The sequence below is a fragment of the Pterocles gutturalis genome, unplaced genomic scaffold, assembly GCF_000699245.1.
Source record: "Pterocles gutturalis isolate BGI_N339 unplaced genomic scaffold, ASM69924v1 scaffold38374, whole genome shotgun sequence".
In the NCBI taxonomy this organism is placed as follows: Eukaryota; Metazoa; Chordata; class Aves; order Pterocliformes; family Pteroclidae; genus Pterocles; species Pterocles gutturalis.
Genome location: NW_010129489.1, coordinates 6,506 through 26,098, shown reverse-complemented (window position 1 = coordinate 26,098; position 19,593 = coordinate 6,506). Strand labels below are relative to the sequence as shown.

Below are 19,593 nucleotides of genomic sequence, written 5' to 3'. Positions count from 1 at the left end.
TTCACAGCTGCAGCTCCTCAGCCAGAGAGCAAGTATGCAATCCTCCAGCTCAGCCATCACCCCAAGTCCCAGTACAAGGTGAAGGGGGAAAAAGTCCCCACGGTTAGTGATACCTGGGGACTCCTCTCTGCCTTTCTGCACAGAACAAATGCTACAGTAATGCTCCAGCCCTGCCAGGAGGTGGAGAGATGATGAAGCTCTGCATACAGTTATTCCAGAAAAGTCAGGGGCAGGGCTATTGTGGCTGCATTTGTGTCAGTGCCAAACTTTCAGAGGCTTCCATAGGACCAGAGCTTGGATGAGAGACTGTCTTTGCCCACATATCAGCCAGGTTTCTCTTGGCAAGCTCAAACGGCTGCAGAGCGACTCCAGATGCACCTCACTCACGCTGCTGCATGGGGCACCCACCTCATCCGCTGCTCCCTGGTCCTGCTGCAGCACACTTGAAATCAGGCTCAGTCTTTTACTGCACAAACACAGAGCCATTGCCATTTGGTATGGACTAGTAACAACCTGTTACTTTGATACTGAGTAGTCTTCCACTGCAGAGCACAACCCGATAGGCATCTCCACATTTAACGGTGCCATGCAAGACAGTGAGGACTGCTCCTAATTTATCAAGGGCTTTTCTTTCCTTATGACTACTGCAAGAAATATGAGAACTAGGACCAAGCTAGTATTCAGATACTAATCACTCTTTTTTCTCTTTCCCCTACAGCTTGTGGTGGCATTTTCAATGGCTCTGTTGGTGTTATTAGCAGTCCAGCCCATTCAGTTCTTGATTATCACAACAACATGAACTGCTCATACTACATCACAGTCGGAAATGGCAAAGTAGTGGCCCTCAAGTATGTAATCCAAGTTCTGCTTGGCATCAAAGGGGCAGGGAGGTCTCTGATTCCAATTAAAGACAGCAATTATTTACAATTTTCTCTCTGCCTTTCCTTTTCCAAGGGAAAGCTGAACTAAAATGAGAAATGGCTACTGAAGCCCCTTTTATCAACCTCAGGCTCCCTTACATCTTTCTCTGTAACTTCTTATGTGAAAAACATCACCATAATTTTAACTTCCCACTTTGGTTATCAGAAGGATTAAGAAACTGTAAAAATGCAGCTCATGCTTTTAGTGAAATTCTGTCAGCCTTTGAGGAGTTATGAGACTCCTGTGAGTATAAACTAAGTAAGTAAGTAAGAAAAAAAATTCTTTTAGCACGCTGGTACTCAGTTTACCGTCCAATAATGCCCACCCAGAAAGAGTATATTTCTGAGTGTGTCCTGTCTTGCCTAAAAGAGGGATATGGCTGCCACAGAACCTTGCCAGTGAGAAATTGAAAGATGGATACATTCTTCTGTCGTATATATGCTGATTGTGAATTAAGAGAACATTTCCCAGATAAGCGGAAGATGCATCTGGTCTGCCCTGAGCCTGCATTTTATATGCCCCTCGCGTGCCCAAGAAAATTGCAGCCTGAGCAATTTGCAGAAGTGAGAGAGTGTATGTTTCCACAGGGGAGATCTGCTGCTTCACAGAAGGCCGAGGTGTGCCGACAACTTGCCTTGCAAGAGGTCCAGTGGGTTAGGGTCACTATTTCTTTGAGGCTGGTTGGCTGGAGTGTTTTGCCATGCAGTTAGTAGTTCTGCTTGCTTGTTCCTGAAGAGAAATGTTTTGTGATATCTGTCTGAGTATGACTTTGACTATTGCTATTGCTTAGACCTTTCCTCAAGCGCTAAAAACACACATAACACAGGAACAGAAGTGAAAATGTGGTACCTAAAGCTCCAAATGTATTTTACAGATTCAACAGCTTCCAGCTTGAAATATCTCCCTCCTGCTACAAAGACTATGTGGCTGTATATGATGGCTCAGACACCCATGCGCCTCTCCTCGGGAAATTCTGTGGTTCAGAACTGCCTCCAAATATTAAGAGCTCCAGTAATAACTTGTTCCTAGTGTTTAACACTGACTTCTTTGGAGCAGACAGGGGATGGAAAGCATCTTTCAGGGAGACCTTAGGTAAGGATATTATCAGACTCATAACCCCAAGAATCTGCTGGTAAGTAATTACCTTTGGTGAGGATCAGTTATGGTCTTACTCACTAGGGCTGCATGATGCAGAAGAATGTTCTGATTTTGTAAAAGTTGAGTGAACTAAGCTAAATACTAGGCTTATGGGATCCCTGGTTCTGAACTGATTCCTTTCATTCTTTGCTAACCTCTTCCTGCTTCTCTGAACGCATAGGGGTTCTTGGGTGACTGAAGGCTTAGCAGCACCCAAAGCCCCCTCTTTTAGAGGAAATCTGGCAATACCTGAGAACACTTATTCTTCTGTAGGCAAAGCTTGGTGGTGTTCTAAAGATGCCTCCTTTCTATCTACCCTCAATTTCTATTTCCTTGCTGTTCACCTCACACCTTTTTAAAAACTAAGCATTAAATTTAGTTAAGATTGGGAGTCCCCCCCAGGCACCACAGTGCTGATCTCTACTGATTTTGAGGATCAATATGATTAGCTGGCCATAACATAAACGGGGATCATAGTAAGAAGGAACTGGATATTAAATGTTTTGCTGGACACGGGAGGGGCAAAGCTTGATTATTACCTGAAAAAAAAGGTTTAAGCCCAGTAGTCTGTTTTTAAGATCAAGGTGTAGAAGGAATTTTGTACCTTCTTATAACATCCAAATTGTTTAGGGATGATAAGCAACAAATGGTTATTGCATGTAAATTGATTTCATGTCATTGCTACTAGTTTCCTGTGTAATTAACTCAATGTTTTTGTGATCTAGAAAGAAGTAATTGTCTGGTTTACAAAGCTGGCACTCAGACAGTTCAGAATGAAAGGCCTTTGTGACAGAACAAACATAGTCTTCTGCTGAGTCATTGAACCCTCTCCTAACCCCTAGCCAGTGACTTTCTCATTTGATAGAGTCTCAGAAAGTATTTACAGATAAGGAAAATAACTGGTTCTACAGGCTTTGCCAAGAAAAATATTCCCACAGAACCTCATGGTTATTACTATTATTAACTCTTTCTTTGCTTCACTCTCAGTAATTGCTACAGGAATCTTTTAAGACCACTCTTGTGGAGTGGTATTTCAAGTAATATAACGTTGTTGTCTTTAAACCGTTAGGTATCAGTTGTCAGAGATCTCCCACTGCCTGGGTTCGTGTTTCCAGGGTGAGATCATCAGGAACTCCCCAAGCTCTTGCTCTTCCTGTTGGCGTATAGTCATTTTTTTTAGCCACTGACTTGAGATTTATTTGTGCAACTTGCCAGAGATTCTGCTTAAGCACACAAAAGAACACAAGCCAAGCTCTTCAAATTAGTACCAAGCCTGATTATTTCCTAGAGTGAGGAGAAGCTTTTTATGAATAAATTTTGACATCTATTAGGCTAATTTTTGGAGGGCATTTCTGTAGGCTCCCAAGGAAAGGGAGGTTGTGTAGTTGCAGGAGTTACTCAGGAGCAATGGAGTTGCAAGTTGGAAAAAATGGCCATGCAGAGATGTGGGTTGTGTGACGAAGAGCCCATGGTGGTGTGATGCTTAATGGTAGGTCTTCTTTCTCCGCTGTGGGAAACAAGCCACAGGGACTAAACTACCCAGCCATTACGAAGGATCCTGACAGTCCCATGCTACTACAGAATGGCCAAAAAGGAGGCAAGTATATTATAAAAGGAAAACATGAGTCACAGTTCTATAAACATTTCCAGTTTGACTTGTCTGACAAATAGAGCCAGGAAAATCTGACACATCTTTGTACTATGAGGTCTGAAATTCTGCTTCAAATGAAAGACAATAAAACCATAAAGATCTAAAAGCCTGTTATTCTAAATAGTGCTTTAGAGAAGTTCCCTCATGTCTGTCAAAAGATAAAATCCATGTGGTTTTATAAAAGTACAAATGCAACCAGATGACAATAATGATAAATCTCTTGGATAAGAAAGATGGTATCTTTAGAGAAACAAGAAGCCTCCTTCAGTGTTGCATGACAGTGAGCGCATTATTCTGTAGTTACCCTAGGGAAGCACAACTGGATAACATAATTATTGCTCTCTGTTTAGTGTTGTGAGTGACCCTGATTATGTATTGGAAAGAAGTGAACAGAAACAGTACACTCGTTTGTAGCAAACTAAACGATTTCCTTTCCTCACAAGCTCTTCCAATTTCTTTCCTGATCAGGCTTCTCTCAGGGGTACTGCCAAAATCTAGGGTTATTCATTCTTTCTTTCTTGTGAATTTTATTAGGAGGGAGTCCGTCTGATAGCCATTGTGGTGGGAGGGAAGAGAGAAGACGAAGTAGGAAACTCACAGAAGCCTAGCAAGACTGACAGTAACCAGGCATTTGAAGAGTTAAACCCTGACATTTCTGTAGAAAAACATGCTCTGTTTTAATTAAAACAATTTGTTTCCATCACTAATCCTGCACCCACTAGAATATTTAAGGTCCCCTTACTAGTCAGAAAAGAGAGGCTAACAGACAGTGTGAAAGAGAATTAACTTCACAGTACAGCAATCTCTCTCTTTTTGTCAAATGTCTTTTCTTTCACTATGCTACTCCACACGCTGTGCAATATAATGTTAAGTGCACATTTCACAGGCAACATTCTTTCTTTGTTATAACCAACTCTGTGATATGGTGCATTTGAGGCAGGGTGCAGTTCAGAGGGTTTATCATTTCACTGTCTTTGCTGCTAAGTTTGGACGCTTATTGGCCTTATTTTTGGAATCACTGGACATACTCTCAGGCTGAGCTGGTGAACTTGGCTGACTAGAGGATCCCAGACTGCTCCAAGTCTTAGATTTGTGGAAAGAAAAATGCCTTTTACCTTAATTACCACTGACCTTTTTTCTGCCTTTGTTTTCAGTCTGTAAAATGAGAATTATACCTACTTTCCATGGCAAGTGTGTGCTCCTCTAGGCAATCAGTAAATGGATGAGCAGAGATAAATCAATACCAGCTTAAAGCATTTGGTTACATGAAATGTCTCTGTGAAGGAAGGAAAGTTAAGATCTCTGTCCAAAGAATGAGGTATGCATGTACTGAGTTTGTGACTTGGCCAAAGATCTCTTCATTGTATCTCCAGCTCTAAGGGGAGACCTGCGCTTTTCAGCTGACCCTGGCTGGCAGGGATGGAGCCTGCACATACGTCTGCCATCCCTGCTGTGATAGCAGGGACTTTGTGCTTCGGTGATAAATGGAGCTTCTATCTATTCCCATCCAGCAGCGGGGTGACCCTCTCACCCCAATTTGTGATCCCTCTGAAGCTTATGATACAAAGGCTGAGAAGACATATAAGGGTTGGTTTTTTTTCTTATTTTTAAGGAGTCAGCAACCCCTGTTGGGAGATATAGCTGTGACCTTATTAACAGCACATAATTTTCACTTGACAGCTTTCTGTGCTCATGTATATAGTCCCATTGTCTCAGTAATGAAAAATATATTCCATTCTAAACCATCGGAGAAGGGTCTAGGAGTTTCTGAAAGGTCGGTCTGCTCATGGGGGCTGTCTGAGGAAACCATACGAATTTACAAAAAACAAAGTGTTACCCATGGTCAGAGAAGTGGGTTGAGTCAGAAAGCTCTTCCTGAGCTTTTTTTCATACAATACAGGCAAACCTGAAACGGAATGGGGACAGTGGAGAAGGTGGGAAGGAGGAGGGCAGGAACACTGCCTGCTTTTTCTCTACAGCTCTAAATCCTGCTTGACTTCAAGCTGTAGCTTCCCCTCCTCTTTTTTATACTATCTTTTGCGAGCATGCAGGAGAAATTCACATTTATACTTTGTGAAAGAGTAGTATGGTGTACTGTATGAATACCAATGTTATCCCTTGTTTGCATTACCTTGGGACTTACAAGCTCGTGAACTGCAATTCCAGTGCGCTAGGCACTGCACAGGCAAAATAAAGCAACAATCTTCTGTCACTAAGAGATTATGATTTAAACACAAGACAAGGAAAACCAGATGGACATAGACAGGCAAGAAGAATAGGGTGGCAACAATGAGAAAATTAGTGATACAGGCTCTAAGGCAGAAGAAATGCCTCCAAAACCTTTGGCAACCATTAGACTGTTGGAATGTGAAGTCCTTAAGCACCCTGTCCTCTGCATTGTCCTCAGTTTGCTCAGCTTTTCCCTCAAGGATCCCTCCTTCCTTTTATTCAAATGAGTATTTCTGTTGAATGAATATTAATCATTTTGCATAGGAAAAAAATCATAAGTGAGTAGAGTTTAGAAGAAAAATAGTTGGAAAAAGAAATCCTCTGATATACCAGAAAAATAAATTAATAGGTAATTTACATAAATAATCTAGTACACATATCATAGATTATAATCTATTATTTCCTGAAAAAATGTTCTGTAACTTACCCGATAAATCACTCGGAGGTATCCGTCTTCCCTTATTCTATTAGCTGTGTATTGAATTACTTGTTTCCTGTTTGGAATACAATCCACTAAGTGTCTGTCACTAATGGGGTTACTGTTATGCTCTCCTCTAATGAAATTAAAGTGTACTTTAAAAAAAATGGATCCAGTAGAATTTTCACAGCATTTTTATGCTATTTTATCTTAACAACAAAAAAAATTTGCTTAATATAGTTCTAGATCCAGTTCTGCCCTGCAAACTGAAAGCTTGGCTCACTCTGTGCTCAGTTTCTAGGTGCAGATTTTCAGCAGTGCTCAGTGTGCACAGTTGCTGCTGAGGTTTTTTGGTTGTTCAGAACTGATGGAAAAAACCTCAGTTCTGAACGGGCAATATAAGGTGTAAAATATTGGTTTGGTTATTCTATTGCATGGGTCAGAGTTAGGTGTTCTTTTGTGAGTAGTTTCTAAATTCTTACACCACCAGCAGTAATTCATTGCACTGATTTATCTAAATAATGGTAGTACCTGCTGTAGGTGGCACCAGGCACCTGTACTGACAACAGCAGTTATGGCCTGTTAGGTGGGAAGGGACTCAGCACAGCTGAATCTCAGGTTTCCTGCACATTTAGAAAGCATTTGCAGTGTTGAAGTACATTTCTTCTGTATCTCTGAAAATAATACAACTGTTGAGCTAAGGAATAGCCTACAGACACCTCTGAGAAATGTCAGTTATTTAATGTCTGTGACATTTCTTCTCCCAAAGCAAAATAAAGAGAAGTGGTTTGCCTACTCAAACTGGACAGACAAGAAGATAAGCAGACATTTAAATACGACATTTCTGACTGATCTGAAAATCTGTACTCCAGAGCATATAAAGGGTGAGGAGACATTTCTGATTCACATTGTAAGAGAGATCTGCAAAGGCCTGAGCAGCTGTGATGCCAACAAGTACGCTAATGCAGTATTAGAAAGCATTAGCATGAGGCCAGACTACGTGTCTGTCTCTGGTCTCCCAGATAAGCATTGAGGAGATGGATAGGATGCTACATACATTATAATTTTGCAGAACTAGGACAGGCTTGGCACAGAGCATGTCTGGACTGTTATATTTGGGTCCAGCCAATAGTCTAAAAACTTAGGAATATGAGCTTCATCTGACTGCATTTGTGAAATCCTGCTAGGAGACTGGAGCTTTGCAGTCCTAAATATCACTGCTGGAACCACCAACCCGGTCAAAAACCCTTTCTGTGTAAAGGCTGGGCTGAGTGCTTTCCTAAGTCTCCTTCTGCAATGCTGCAGGCACTGTGGTCACAGCTGGCACTGCTGCCAGGGTCCCACTGCCACACAAAGTCATGATGTCTGTACAGTGATTGCCAAACATGGGAACAGCTCAGCCCAGCCTGCAAAGGTTTACTAACCTTCAGTATCAGCCATGAGACAAAGTATGACAGTACAACTCCTCTCTCCATCCCTATATCATTCTGAGCCATGATCCAAACAAGCTATGAGCTAATTATTACAGCCACAATTAGTCCAGCCATTCCTCTGCACTAGAAAAAAGACCTGTCAGGAAATAAGGATTAGTCTTGGTAGAGTTAATCTTTGCTTATTCTGACTTTTAGTTCAGATCAGAGAGAAGCCTAGAGTTCCAAGGGATGCTTCTAGGTGAGACCAAATGTGATTCAGAAATCTGGGAGAGGATTTTCTTTACTATTCAGGGAGAACTAAAACAGTTCTTTGAACTTCGCTGCCTTCTGGTAGACGTTTGTGGTGCTCATTCAGTAGGAAGGGAAGAGCAGCAAAATTACTTTGTCATGTTTTGAAATGTCATTGGTTTAGTTGCTTCTGATAGATTTAAAACTATTCAGAAGGCTCCCTTTCATTGCATCCATACCTGTATAAAAGAACCTTACCCCTGGCTGTGCTCCAAAGGCAGGCAGCTTCAAAGATTCATCTTCATCTTTGTTCCATATCTAGAGGATGTAACTCTTAACAGAGAAACATGTGCTTGCCCTCTGCTGTAATTATTTTTATTTGCCAGAGGGAACCTTCAGTTCTTTATTTTCTGAATGGTTCTTCAGCCCTTTAGTTTCGTTAATGCTTCCCAACAAAAGCAATTAGTGATGACAATGTGTGCCCTAGTTAGTCTCATAATTTGTGTTCTCTGGCAAGCTGTTTATGAGGAGGACAAGATTGCAATCTGATTTATGATGGCCTAATGATTTTTATTTTAAATGAGAAACCAGAGACTGAAACAACACAGTGATGTAGTCAGTCCATCTGCCCACACACGAATTGTTCTATAAGGAACATTTATCATTATTTTTATCAAGTTTAGTTTTTAATATATAAGAGTCTCTTCTACAAATTAACAGACTTCTCAGTCCCACGTTTTGCCTAAATTCTAGCTACCATTTTTTCAGACTGTATTAGCCTGCTATGAATATAATTCCAGCAATGATCACTAGCAGGCTGTATGGCTACTATTTGGACTTCTCTTCAGAAGTGGTACTGATTTTTAAAACAATGAGTTGTGTCCTGGCTAAAATGCAGTGCAATAGTGTTTCTCTTAGCGTGAGTTCCCTCCTGTTAAGCAGCTGGTTCTTCATTAACTTGTGGGTGTTCCCTCGATCTACACAGCTTCACAATTCTGTAAGTTTTAGTGGCTGCAATCAGCTGTAACATTTATCAGTACTGAAAAAGACCAAGATGGATAGATTTTTCAGCAAGGGTTGCTCTTTATTTGGCTTGACGCAAGACTACTTGATATCTGGTTGTCTTCCAGTCTAGCCATTATTTATAACATACTGTCCTGTAAGCATTTGACTCAACCCCAGCTGAGCAGGCTAAGCATTGTGAAAGCTAATGATGAAACCTCATCTTTATTAACTGTATATCATACTTTTAGTTATCTCCCCTCAGATGCTATTACTGGTTATACTAGCTAGAACTAATTTTCTGATAATGAGGATTTGGCCTGTTTCTCTCTCTGTCAGGTCCATATTATGTGCTGTACATACATAGGTTACCCACATCTGTATTTTTTGTCATCTGAGCTGTCTTTATAGCTGCACAGCTAGCAGTGACGTGCACCATTGCAAAGGTCTAGACATTTGATGTCCAAAAAAAAGGACAACCCAACAGCACTGAGAGCTTTCCTGTTGCGTGGCTCTGTGGCAATTCACTGATTCCTGTTGCAATGCTCTGACTCGCATCTCTGCAACTCTAACCCTGAGAAGGGTGAAGGGGAGCTTTTTCAGGAGTCTGACCCATATATCACTCCAGACTCAATATTGCAGGGCTGGATAGTCAGACTGTGATCTATGCCTAATGATTATTTAATGTTATATTTAGTAGACCGTGTCCAAAATGCTGAGCAGGAAACAGCTCCAACAAGGTTGTTTCAGCGGGACTCCGTAAGTTATGAAGAAGGGTGAACCCAGAGAAAAGCATAGCGAAACTGCCCTCTTAGGGCCCAGGCACCCTCCTGTCTGACATTTTCCTCCTTCCTAGACTATTTGTAAGAAAGTGATTTGTTGCTCGCATTTCCCCCACTGTTGTTTTCAGCTTCTGCAGTGGCACTGGAATGAACGCTAACACTTTTCCAAGTTTCTGACTTCATTAACAGCCCACAAAACTGGACTAGAGCCTATTGATTCCTGACTCTTTCTCTCTGAAATAAGTTTCTTCTGTTCATTTTTAGCTATAGCAAAAGCTTAAATCTCATTCAGATTTTGGTTTTAAGCAAAATTCTTTTTTTGGGTGGGGTATTTCTGGCTTTGGTTAGAAGAGCAGGATGACATTTAGCCTTAGTCACTCTGGTTTAACCATTACAGTCTTGCAACAAGGGGCTGTATCCAGCCTTGGGTTATTGACGCAAACCTAACACTTGGATGCTGATTCTTCACTAGAGTGATTTTTTGTAATACTGTAGGTCAGGTAGGGCACAGTTTTATATAACTGGAAATATATCAGTCTGTCAAGGTTAAGTTCCTGTGTGTCAGCTAGACAGGCATATTTTACATGTGCAGACAGAATGCTGAAACTCTGCTCATGTTGCTTAGCCACAGCTGTAGCTTCGTTTATTATCTAATTCTAAAAGGGGGACAACAGGCTGCTTGCAGTTATCACTTCTCTCTGTGCAGTTTACAAAAACTCTTTCTCAGACCAAAAAGCAAGCACATGAACCATACTTTATTTGAATTCCTGAGTTAAATAAGTGGCCACGAAACTCCATTGCGATTGGGGAAGGAAGCATAAACAAATTGATTAGATTTACTAGCCCAGTTCAACTTCTGGAAATCAAACTACAGAAAGAAAAAAAAAAAAAAAAAAAAGATAAGTAGAAAAAATATCCCCTCAGATAGCCTGTACTTTTTTCTTGCTTGTAATTAGATGCAATAAAAGGGTTCTGATTTTCTAATAACTGCTTTTCTCCAAAAGTAATATCTTTCAATGTGACTGAAAACATTATAGAGTTCAAATTTTCACAGCGAGTACGGTACTTGCTTTGTCTGTGGGATCCAAATGAAAAGCAGCTTGCTTTTCAGAGGGGTTTTAAGTTCCCACCAAGCAAAACGCTTCCAGAAATCAGTCCCTTTTAGCAAGATTCCTGAATATGAGCCTGGGTCCCAGCGTCAGGCTGACAAATTCAATCCTCCCACAATGAGCTCGTATTGCCAAAATAAGCAACTTCATTTTTAACAAGATTTTAAAAGTCAACAGCCCAGTGCCCCCTGCTGTCCAAGTTCGCTTACTAGCAGGTAAGAGTGACTTATTAAAAGGCCGCCTAACCACTATTCTTCTATTTAACTTCTGTGCTCTTACAGTCCCTTTTAAAAAGTCTGTTGCTACATTTTCAAAGTGGATACTGATTTTATATTCAACAGAAATTATGAGCCTTTCTTAATTCACTCTTCAAAATCTAACTGTGATTCATATCTATCTAAAACTGTTTGTGTTGAAAGCCTTTTTAATCATTCAGGTAGCCCTTGTGAGACAGGACAGTAAAATTCTGTAGCATTGAAAAAAGCTGCAGGTGTGACATTAAAGAGTTGAAGATCAAATAAATGCCAGGAATTCCTTTTAAAAAGCTTCTGCTTCTTCAACAGGACCTCACAATGGCTGTGGTGGTTACTTGACAAATTCATCTTATACCTTTGGCTCTCCAGTCTCCAATGTGACCAGAAGATATGAGAAAAATCTGGACTGTGTATGGATCATAACTGCACCTGTAAACAAAGTGATCAACCTCACCTTCACTTCATTCATGCTTGAAGCACAGTCTGCTCAGACTTGCCGATATGATTATGTCAAAGTAAGATAGCTGCATATTTTAATAAGAAAATATCAGTGAGATACAATCCATTATTCTCTCCATGAGGCTAGAACTTAATTAATAGAAAATGGTTTAATGAAGAAATTAAATTGCTTAATATAATTAGAATTTATTTTCATTGGGCTAGATTACTACTCTACATGACATCCTGCCTTTTTGGAAACAAATAAGAATTTTAACATTGTTATGGGAACACGCTTCTGGTCTTAGACTGCCTATATAAATAAGTGTTTCTTTCACAGAAAAAAAAAAAAAGTCAAGCACTTTGAAAGTAAACTTGCAGATTAATTATTGTACACAATTGCTTGAAAGGACATTAATTTACAAAATTTTTAATAAATAACTCTTGATGCTCAATACTCACCTGTGCAAGCTATTTTCTTGGAGATGAGCATACAAAACATAGGATAGCAGAACGCTGCTAAACAGGATCCAAAAAGGAGTGTTATAGATCCTGTTGAGCACTACAAATCCTCAGTGAAACTAGGAATTAATTCTACATTTTGGTGAATAGAATCAGTCTTTCTCATTGAAAAGTGCTTTGAGAGTACATATAAAAAATAAATCAGAATGCCCAATTAAAACAGAATAATTTTTTATTTGCTAAGACAGGACCAGAATGTTCCATAATGAGATTTACACTGTCCAACAGAATTACTTAATATGGCAGTGAATAATTATAGTCATCAAGAATATCCTGCTAAAGCACAAGAGGACCTACTGTGCTTTTAAGTAAAAGAAATTGCAGTGTCAGGAGGGGTCAAAGAAGTTTATTTCTATTTATCTGTTTGTTGTGCCTAAACTATTAGTGGCTTACATACTTTTCTTCTTTCAGCTTTATGATGGAGATAATGACAACGCCAATTTAGCTGGCACATTCTGTGGATCTACAGTGCCGGCTCCTTTTCTTTCCACACGTAATTCCTTGACCGTGAAATTTATCACAGACAATTCTGTGGAAAGGGAGGGTTTCAATGCTACCTACACCACAGTTGATCGTAAGTTAACATATGTATGTATGCATATATATTGTTGTGATTCTTTTGTGGAAATACATATTTAAATAATAAATAATCAAAATTTGTTCTAGATACAGTGCTCGGGAGGGGGCAAAGACAGTCCTTAGCACAACATCTATAAACAAGCTAAAAGCAGCACTGGTAGACCCCAGTGCAGTTCTCTTCGGTCTTGGCTGGTTGCGGGGTAGCTGTCAGTCTGGAGTGCAAAACAAGAGCACTCACAGATTGTTAACAAATGTGTTGACATTGTAGGGGACAAACATTTATTTGAGTTTTATGACATATATTGACACAGCATTAGCATGTGTTTTACTTTTTTTTTTCTTCTAGAGACTCACAGATAAATACAAAAGTATATTGTCCAGTGTAGTTTTGTTCAATAAATATTTTTTGCCCAGTTGGAAGAGTTTTCACTCTGTGATGCATTTATTACTGTTTTACACAGGACTGTGTGGAGGAATATATAATGCAACTTCTACATCCCTGACTGCAACATCTCCTAACTTCCCCAATGAATATCCACCATTTACTTTCTGTACTTGGGTCATTGATGCCCCTCCACAACAGCAAGTCAGGGTGGTGGTAGAGGCCTTCCACCTCCATTCTGGCCAGGACTGCTCTCAGAACTACCTAGAGCTCCAGGATTCACCAACAGTAAGAAATTTACAGTTGATACCATTCCCCATTCACTTTCAGCTCCCTTCACTCTTTTTAAAGAGAGGAGAAACCCCCCATTTGGTAATAGATGAACTGATGATTCTGTGTGAGGCCCACATCCAAAGCATTACGCACTGTGCCTCACTTAAGGTGTGTTAACTGGTACACAGACCTCGTGGAAGCACACTATACACACATTGAATTAGACCTGGAAGTTTTACACTATTTTTCACAGGTGCACCAAGTAACAGAGCTGTCAAACTTAACACCCATAAAATACTGCCCAACAGCTAGTTTTCATAAACTAGTTGTACTTCCTCCCATCCAAGAACCGTAATAAAAATGAATATTCATGCCAAGAAGAGTGTTTGTAAAAAGCACCAGAAAAAAACCCTGTTTATGTCCCTTGTATTATATTATCCTAAAACTCCTTTCATTGTTTCTTATTTTGGCATTAAAATACCTGTTAAATTTGATTTGGTTCTCATAATAACTTAACATAAAATGTTGATATGTTATTAAGTGATTTCCATCAGAAATTTAAAATGTGATGGCATAACTGGTATAGAAAGTGTTGAGAGATTTATCCACCGCAAGTTCAGTAAGTAGAAAACCGAATTATATCATTAAGTAACTTGTGACGTATTGAATTCCAGCACAGCCAAGGATCAGTCCATAGATTCTGTGGCACTGAAACTTTTCCAGTCCCTGAATTTTATTCTCATGATCGCACTGCCATTGTGACTTTCAAATCAGATGAATATATGTTTAATAACGGAGTCAGATTTACCTACCAAGCTACAGGTAAGATTGAAGAAATGTCTAAAAAAAATCTACCTACCATTTTCTTTGGTAGTGAAAAGCAAAACAGAGAATGCTTACATGTTTCTTGTTCTCTGTCTCAAGGTTGCAGCAGAGAGTATAACCAGCCATTTGGTTACCTGAGGAGCCCTGGCTGGCCTGGTCGTCACCCCAATAATATGAACTGCTCTATCGTTCTACGAGCTCCCCTGAATCACACAATTTCTCTTTTTTTCCATGCTTTCAATTTGGAAGACAGCATCCAGTGTTCACGGGATTTCCTAGAGGTATCAAGCAAGTATACCTATTTTGTGGGCCTTTGTCAAAACCTGCTGAATTCAAAGAATATTAATAAGCTTTGATCAAGTCTGAGCTGAACTGACATTAGGGACTAATTTATTACTACAGTTTTATGTTGAAAGATACGCAGATGTTGTAGTAAGAAGTTAAACAATACACACTATAGTAAGTCCAAAACCAATGAATAAATAGTTTCATTGTCAGCTAACTCATCTTTACCTAGCTCTTGTTGTTGTTACCCAGTTAACAGAGCAAGCTGGGATAGTTTTCATCTGATATTAATATCTGTGCGTGAACAGAAAGCCATAAATCTGAGTGCTTTCATTCAAGCAGTAGATTCCATCTGCTTGATATTTTTCTTTAAAAAAATAATTTTCTAAAAAGTATTTTTCGTTCTTCAGAAAAGGAGCTCTAGTAACAAATGTAGGATACGTGCAAAGGTACTTTGTGTCAATAAAAAGCATATCCTCCTACACAATCCTCACTCTGTCCTTTCACGTTTGTTGAAGGTTTCCCTAGTCACTGGTCAGATGACAAAAATCAGATGTCTGTGGCAGAATCATTATCTAGTTCTCCTTTCATATCCTCTTTACTGTCTCAAGAAACGGATCTGAGCACCAGCATTATTGGAACTCAGAAGAAAATCAGATTAAATCTGAGCTATGTTATATGATCTGTGTCTTAATGTGACCAGGGAAGAGTGGTCTGCAGGGTAAAGAAATAATCTTTTCATCTGGAATATTAACATTTCTTATGAAAAGTAAAACATGGGCTTGAATTGCAAAAGCACATCTTAGCTACTAGTCAAGTAATTTTTTCAGTCAGGAGAACTATCACACCATAAAATTTACCTACCTGTTTCTGACAATACCTGATCTGTGCAATTACTTACAGAACTCGGCCGGACTAGTTAACCATCTCTTTTTCCTTCTATACAAGAATATACAGTAAGAAAAATAACAGTATTAAAATTATAATTATGGTATACATCCAAGTCACTAGATAGTTTTTGTTGTGCTTGTATCACTGCATAATTGTATTGGTGTGTACTGGCACAGGGATTTAATGTTGACAATGTTTTTTGTGTCCCTTGAAGGTCAGAAATGGGAGTGATGTGCAATCACCACTACTTGGCAGGTTCTGTGGAAACACTCTGCCTAGTCCCATCTTCCCCAGAAATCATGTTGTGTACCTTCGTTTCAAGAGTGATTTTTCAGGGGCTCATGATGGATATGAAATTACTTGGACTTCATCATCAAGTGGTAAGGCTGCTATTACAAAGGAATCCCACTTAGCAATTGTACTCAGAGGGAAAATACAGAATTGTGGAAGTCAACCTGCTCAGTTTAGGCCTCATCAACACTTAAGACCTCACCAAGCACCCATAGTCCACCATATTCAGTCACTGGAGAGAGGCAGTTGTTCCTCGAGACCAGTGGGGCAAGATCCATTTTATGTGATGGAAGCAATTCCCTCACTCTGATGTTGATTTTAGCAGGCTTAGAGGATATAGTCCACTTAAGATGAAGACCTACCTCTCTGTCTGAGGTCAGAAAATATAAGGAACATCTATCTTGGGACCCACAGAGTGGTGGTTGTGGTGACTCAGACTATTCCATTAGTAGTCCAGTTGTGATATGCCCTAGGATCTAGGTACTGCTAAGCCTAAAGAATCACAGAATCACGGAATGTTAGAGATTGGAAGGGACCTTGAAAGATCATCTAGTCCAATACCCCTGCCGGAGCAGGAACACCCAGATCAGATCACACAGGAACGCATCCAGGCAGGCTTTGAATGTCTCCAGAGAAGGAGACTCCACAACCTCTCTGGGCAGCCTGTTCCAGTGCTCTGTCACCCTCGCTGTAAAGAAGTTTTTTCTCATATTCAAGTGGAACCTCCTATGTTCCAGCTTGCACCCATTGCCCCTTGTCCTATAACTGGATGTCACAGAGAAGAGCCTGGCTCCATCCTCCTGACACTCACCCTTTACATAATTATAAACATTGATTAGGTCACCCCTCAGTCTCCTCTTTTTTTTTCAGAGGCCTGAAATTTGCCCCAAGAAAATAACCTAACTGTAATGCTGTGTAGTGACTATATCATAGGCACACTCATAAATGGCTTATGAAATGGCAGTGAGTAGCTGGGTAATACTTTGCTCATGACACTAAGTTACTGAAGTAGGAAAGCTCATGGCCAGCTGAAAAGCACTGCAGAATAACCTTACAGTATTGAGTGGCTTGGTGATGAAAAGGCAGATAAAGTTCTGTGTAGGAAAGTGTTAATGAAGAAAATGGGGGAAAAAAAAAGACAATCCTAACTTTACTTACAAAAATATGGGCTCCAAGTTGACTTCTAGTACTCAGCAACAAGATCTCATGGATAAAATAGTTCCATGAAAACAAGAGGTCGCTGCTCACAAATAGTCAAGATGGCTAGCACAATGTTAGGAATTGTTGGGAAAGGAAGAGAAAACAAATAGACAGCCACTGTGTAAATGTTCACTCATAGTTCACATACAAATTGAATGATGTGAACAGTTCTGGTCTCCTATTCTTATAAAGAATCCAGTACAACTAAGTACTCAACATAAAAAATGGCTTCTGTATGAGGTATGCTGAGACTTTTAAATCTGATTAGTAAACCACAGAGGTTTATAAAATTGAGTGATATTGGATGATAAATAGGGATCAAGTGTTCATTGACTTTTCCCATAGGAGAACTAGAGGCCAGCAGATAAAGGCAGAAGGTGGTAGGTTTAAAAAAAACTAAACAAACCAGTTCTTCACACAGTACGCAGTTAATCTGTGGAGCTCCTTCCCACAGGATGCTACAAATTTACATGGATTCAAGGGCTACCTGAACAAGTTCATGGAAGACATCTGATAAAGACCATTAAATAAAAAGATGTCATCCTTGGGAGCTGTGAGCTGAAAAGTCTTGGAGACTGTGAGAGTAATCTGGGGCATGATCTGTACATGCTTACTCTTACTCTGTAAATTTGCATTTCTCCCAGGACACCTGCTTCTGCCTACTGCTGGAGATTGCATTTTGGTATAAATGCCCTTTAGTTTACTTAATATGAGTATTTTCTCTTGAGTTGTTCTCTGTATTTTTCTATCAGATGAGGATTCACTACTTCTAATTCCAAAGAACAACCAAAGAAAATTTGTCTCTAGTTGAGTATTCAGGAACTGAACTGTCAACGGCACAGACTTAAGACTTTGGTTCCTGTTTCAAAGAGGTTTGGGGGTTTCGATTTTTAGTATCCAGTGGTGGTGTAATGCCCGTTGCATACTCTTCTCAGGCTGCTGAAGCTAGAGCTTCAGTTTTGTCTCTTATTGGAGTAATGGTCTTATCCACATTCATTGTTCCAGCTCCCAGCATCTCTCTGTTTTTCAGTACTACTACTAATACTGTACTAATGTACTACATCATGTAGTATCTTGTGAAACTAAGCCTTCTAAGCTAATTAACAGTGCCTGTTTCCAGGATGCGGAGGAACACTATACGGCAGCACTGGCTCATTTGCTAGTCCCAGCTACCCAGCTACTTACCACAACAACACCGATTGTGAGTGGGCCATTACTGTGCCCAAGGGACGAACTGTCACAGTGAACTTTGATTTCATCAGCATCGATGACCCAGGAGACTGCAGTAGCAACTATCTGATCCTTTACAACGGGCCAGATGCCAGCTATCCCCCAGCCGGGCCATACTGTGGCATGGTATGTATTGCCTACTGGTTGTGACCCTGTAAGTGGTTAAAAGGAATTGTTACTGTTTCATACTCAAGACTGTTTGCCCAATTCTGCCATGAATTCCACATAGATGAGTGGAAGTGAAGGCGTAAGGCACGTGGCACCTTAGAAGCCTTCCAATGCAAACCTTACAGTGACATCTAGTGGGAGGCATCAAGTTGTATTTGTGATTTAAATATTTGTGATTTTATTTGTGATTTAAATATGTGTAATCCCCTGAGGGAGAAATGCAACAGCAGTATCTAGCACAGACCTGAGGTCACTTCCCATCTATGATCCAATTTGTGCAGCAGTTTTAACTCTCTGACTGGCTTTTACAAATTATCTTAATGTTCTATAAAGCTTTTCTTTTTTCTTGTCTTTAATTTTAGGATACAAACATCGCTCCATTTACTGCTACATCTCATCAAGTCTATATAAAATTTCATGCTGAATATGTGACTTTACCATCAGGATTCCAGTTAAGCTGGACGAGCTAGAACACTGTTTATGAGAACTATATTACCACTCCTTGCTATACTGAAGAGACTTTAGATCATAAAGTAAGTTCAAAATCCGGTTATAATAATTGCATCTGAAGTAAGGCCTTTTAAAAATCACTGTAAGCGCAGATGTTATGAATTTAGAGTTCTGACAAAAAAATGTGATCTCCATTTGTACTGAAAATAAACTATTATCTACCCAATTGGGAAAATTAGTTTCTGATAGTTTTTGAAACATATTTTTATATTCTTCTACATGATTTCAAAGTTTTACATTTTATGCTATAAAAAGTGAATTAGCCAGGATAAAACTTAAACACAAAATATTCAACATGAAGTTGATAAGAGGACCTAAGATATGAAGTTGTCGTTAATTAGTTCTGTAGAGTTCTGTGGTTTTGCCTCAATAATCTTTGAAACATTAGCTAAAGTTTTATTCAAATTAGAATAAAATCAGAAATTGCTAAAAAATGGTCCCTGTCCTACAACCACTTACACAGATAACTTTGCTGAAGAACTTTCTGTAATACTTCACATTGGGTCTAAGAAACCAGCTGAGTAAGTGCTCAAGCATCCACTTGAGTTTAACACAGTAAGGACATGCTGTGGTACTAAAATCTTAACCACATTAGGAAGTAATAATGTCAGGATCAGAGCCCTATGTTCAATATACACAAATATATGTGATTATATTTATTGAATTATATCTTCAAGCTTCAAAATATATTTTACAATTGAATATAAAAATTTGTGAGAATTTTAGTAACTGTGTCACGTTCCTAGTCTGCTTGTAGGCAATTTCCTAGACATTTATAAAACAGATATAGCTAAAGAATAGGGCAGACATAAAAATATGAACTGACTTTTGACAA

At 39.5% G+C, this 19,593-nt stretch overlaps 1 protein-coding gene across 1 annotated transcript in view; it reads left to right on the top strand.

Annotated features, from left to right (window-relative positions):
- Positions 1 to 18,911, top strand: part of LOC104466518 (cubilin-like) — a gene marked incomplete at its 5' end in the record, with an annotated part of 50,255 nt that extends 31,344 nt beyond the window's left edge. The window contains 10 exon segments of the mRNA XM_010079957.1: positions 719 to 848; positions 1,796 to 2,013; positions 11,474 to 11,679; positions 12,536 to 12,698; positions 13,165 to 13,373; positions 14,033 to 14,180; positions 14,283 to 14,464; positions 15,574 to 15,739; positions 17,971 to 18,206; positions 18,611 to 18,911. Of these exon segments, the coding sequence (XP_010078259.1) occupies positions 719 to 848; positions 1,796 to 2,013; positions 11,474 to 11,679; positions 12,536 to 12,698; positions 13,165 to 13,373; positions 14,033 to 14,180; positions 14,283 to 14,464; positions 15,574 to 15,739; positions 17,971 to 18,206; positions 18,611 to 18,718 (1,766 nt within the window).
- Between the last annotated feature and the right edge of the window lie 682 nt (positions 18,912 to 19,593).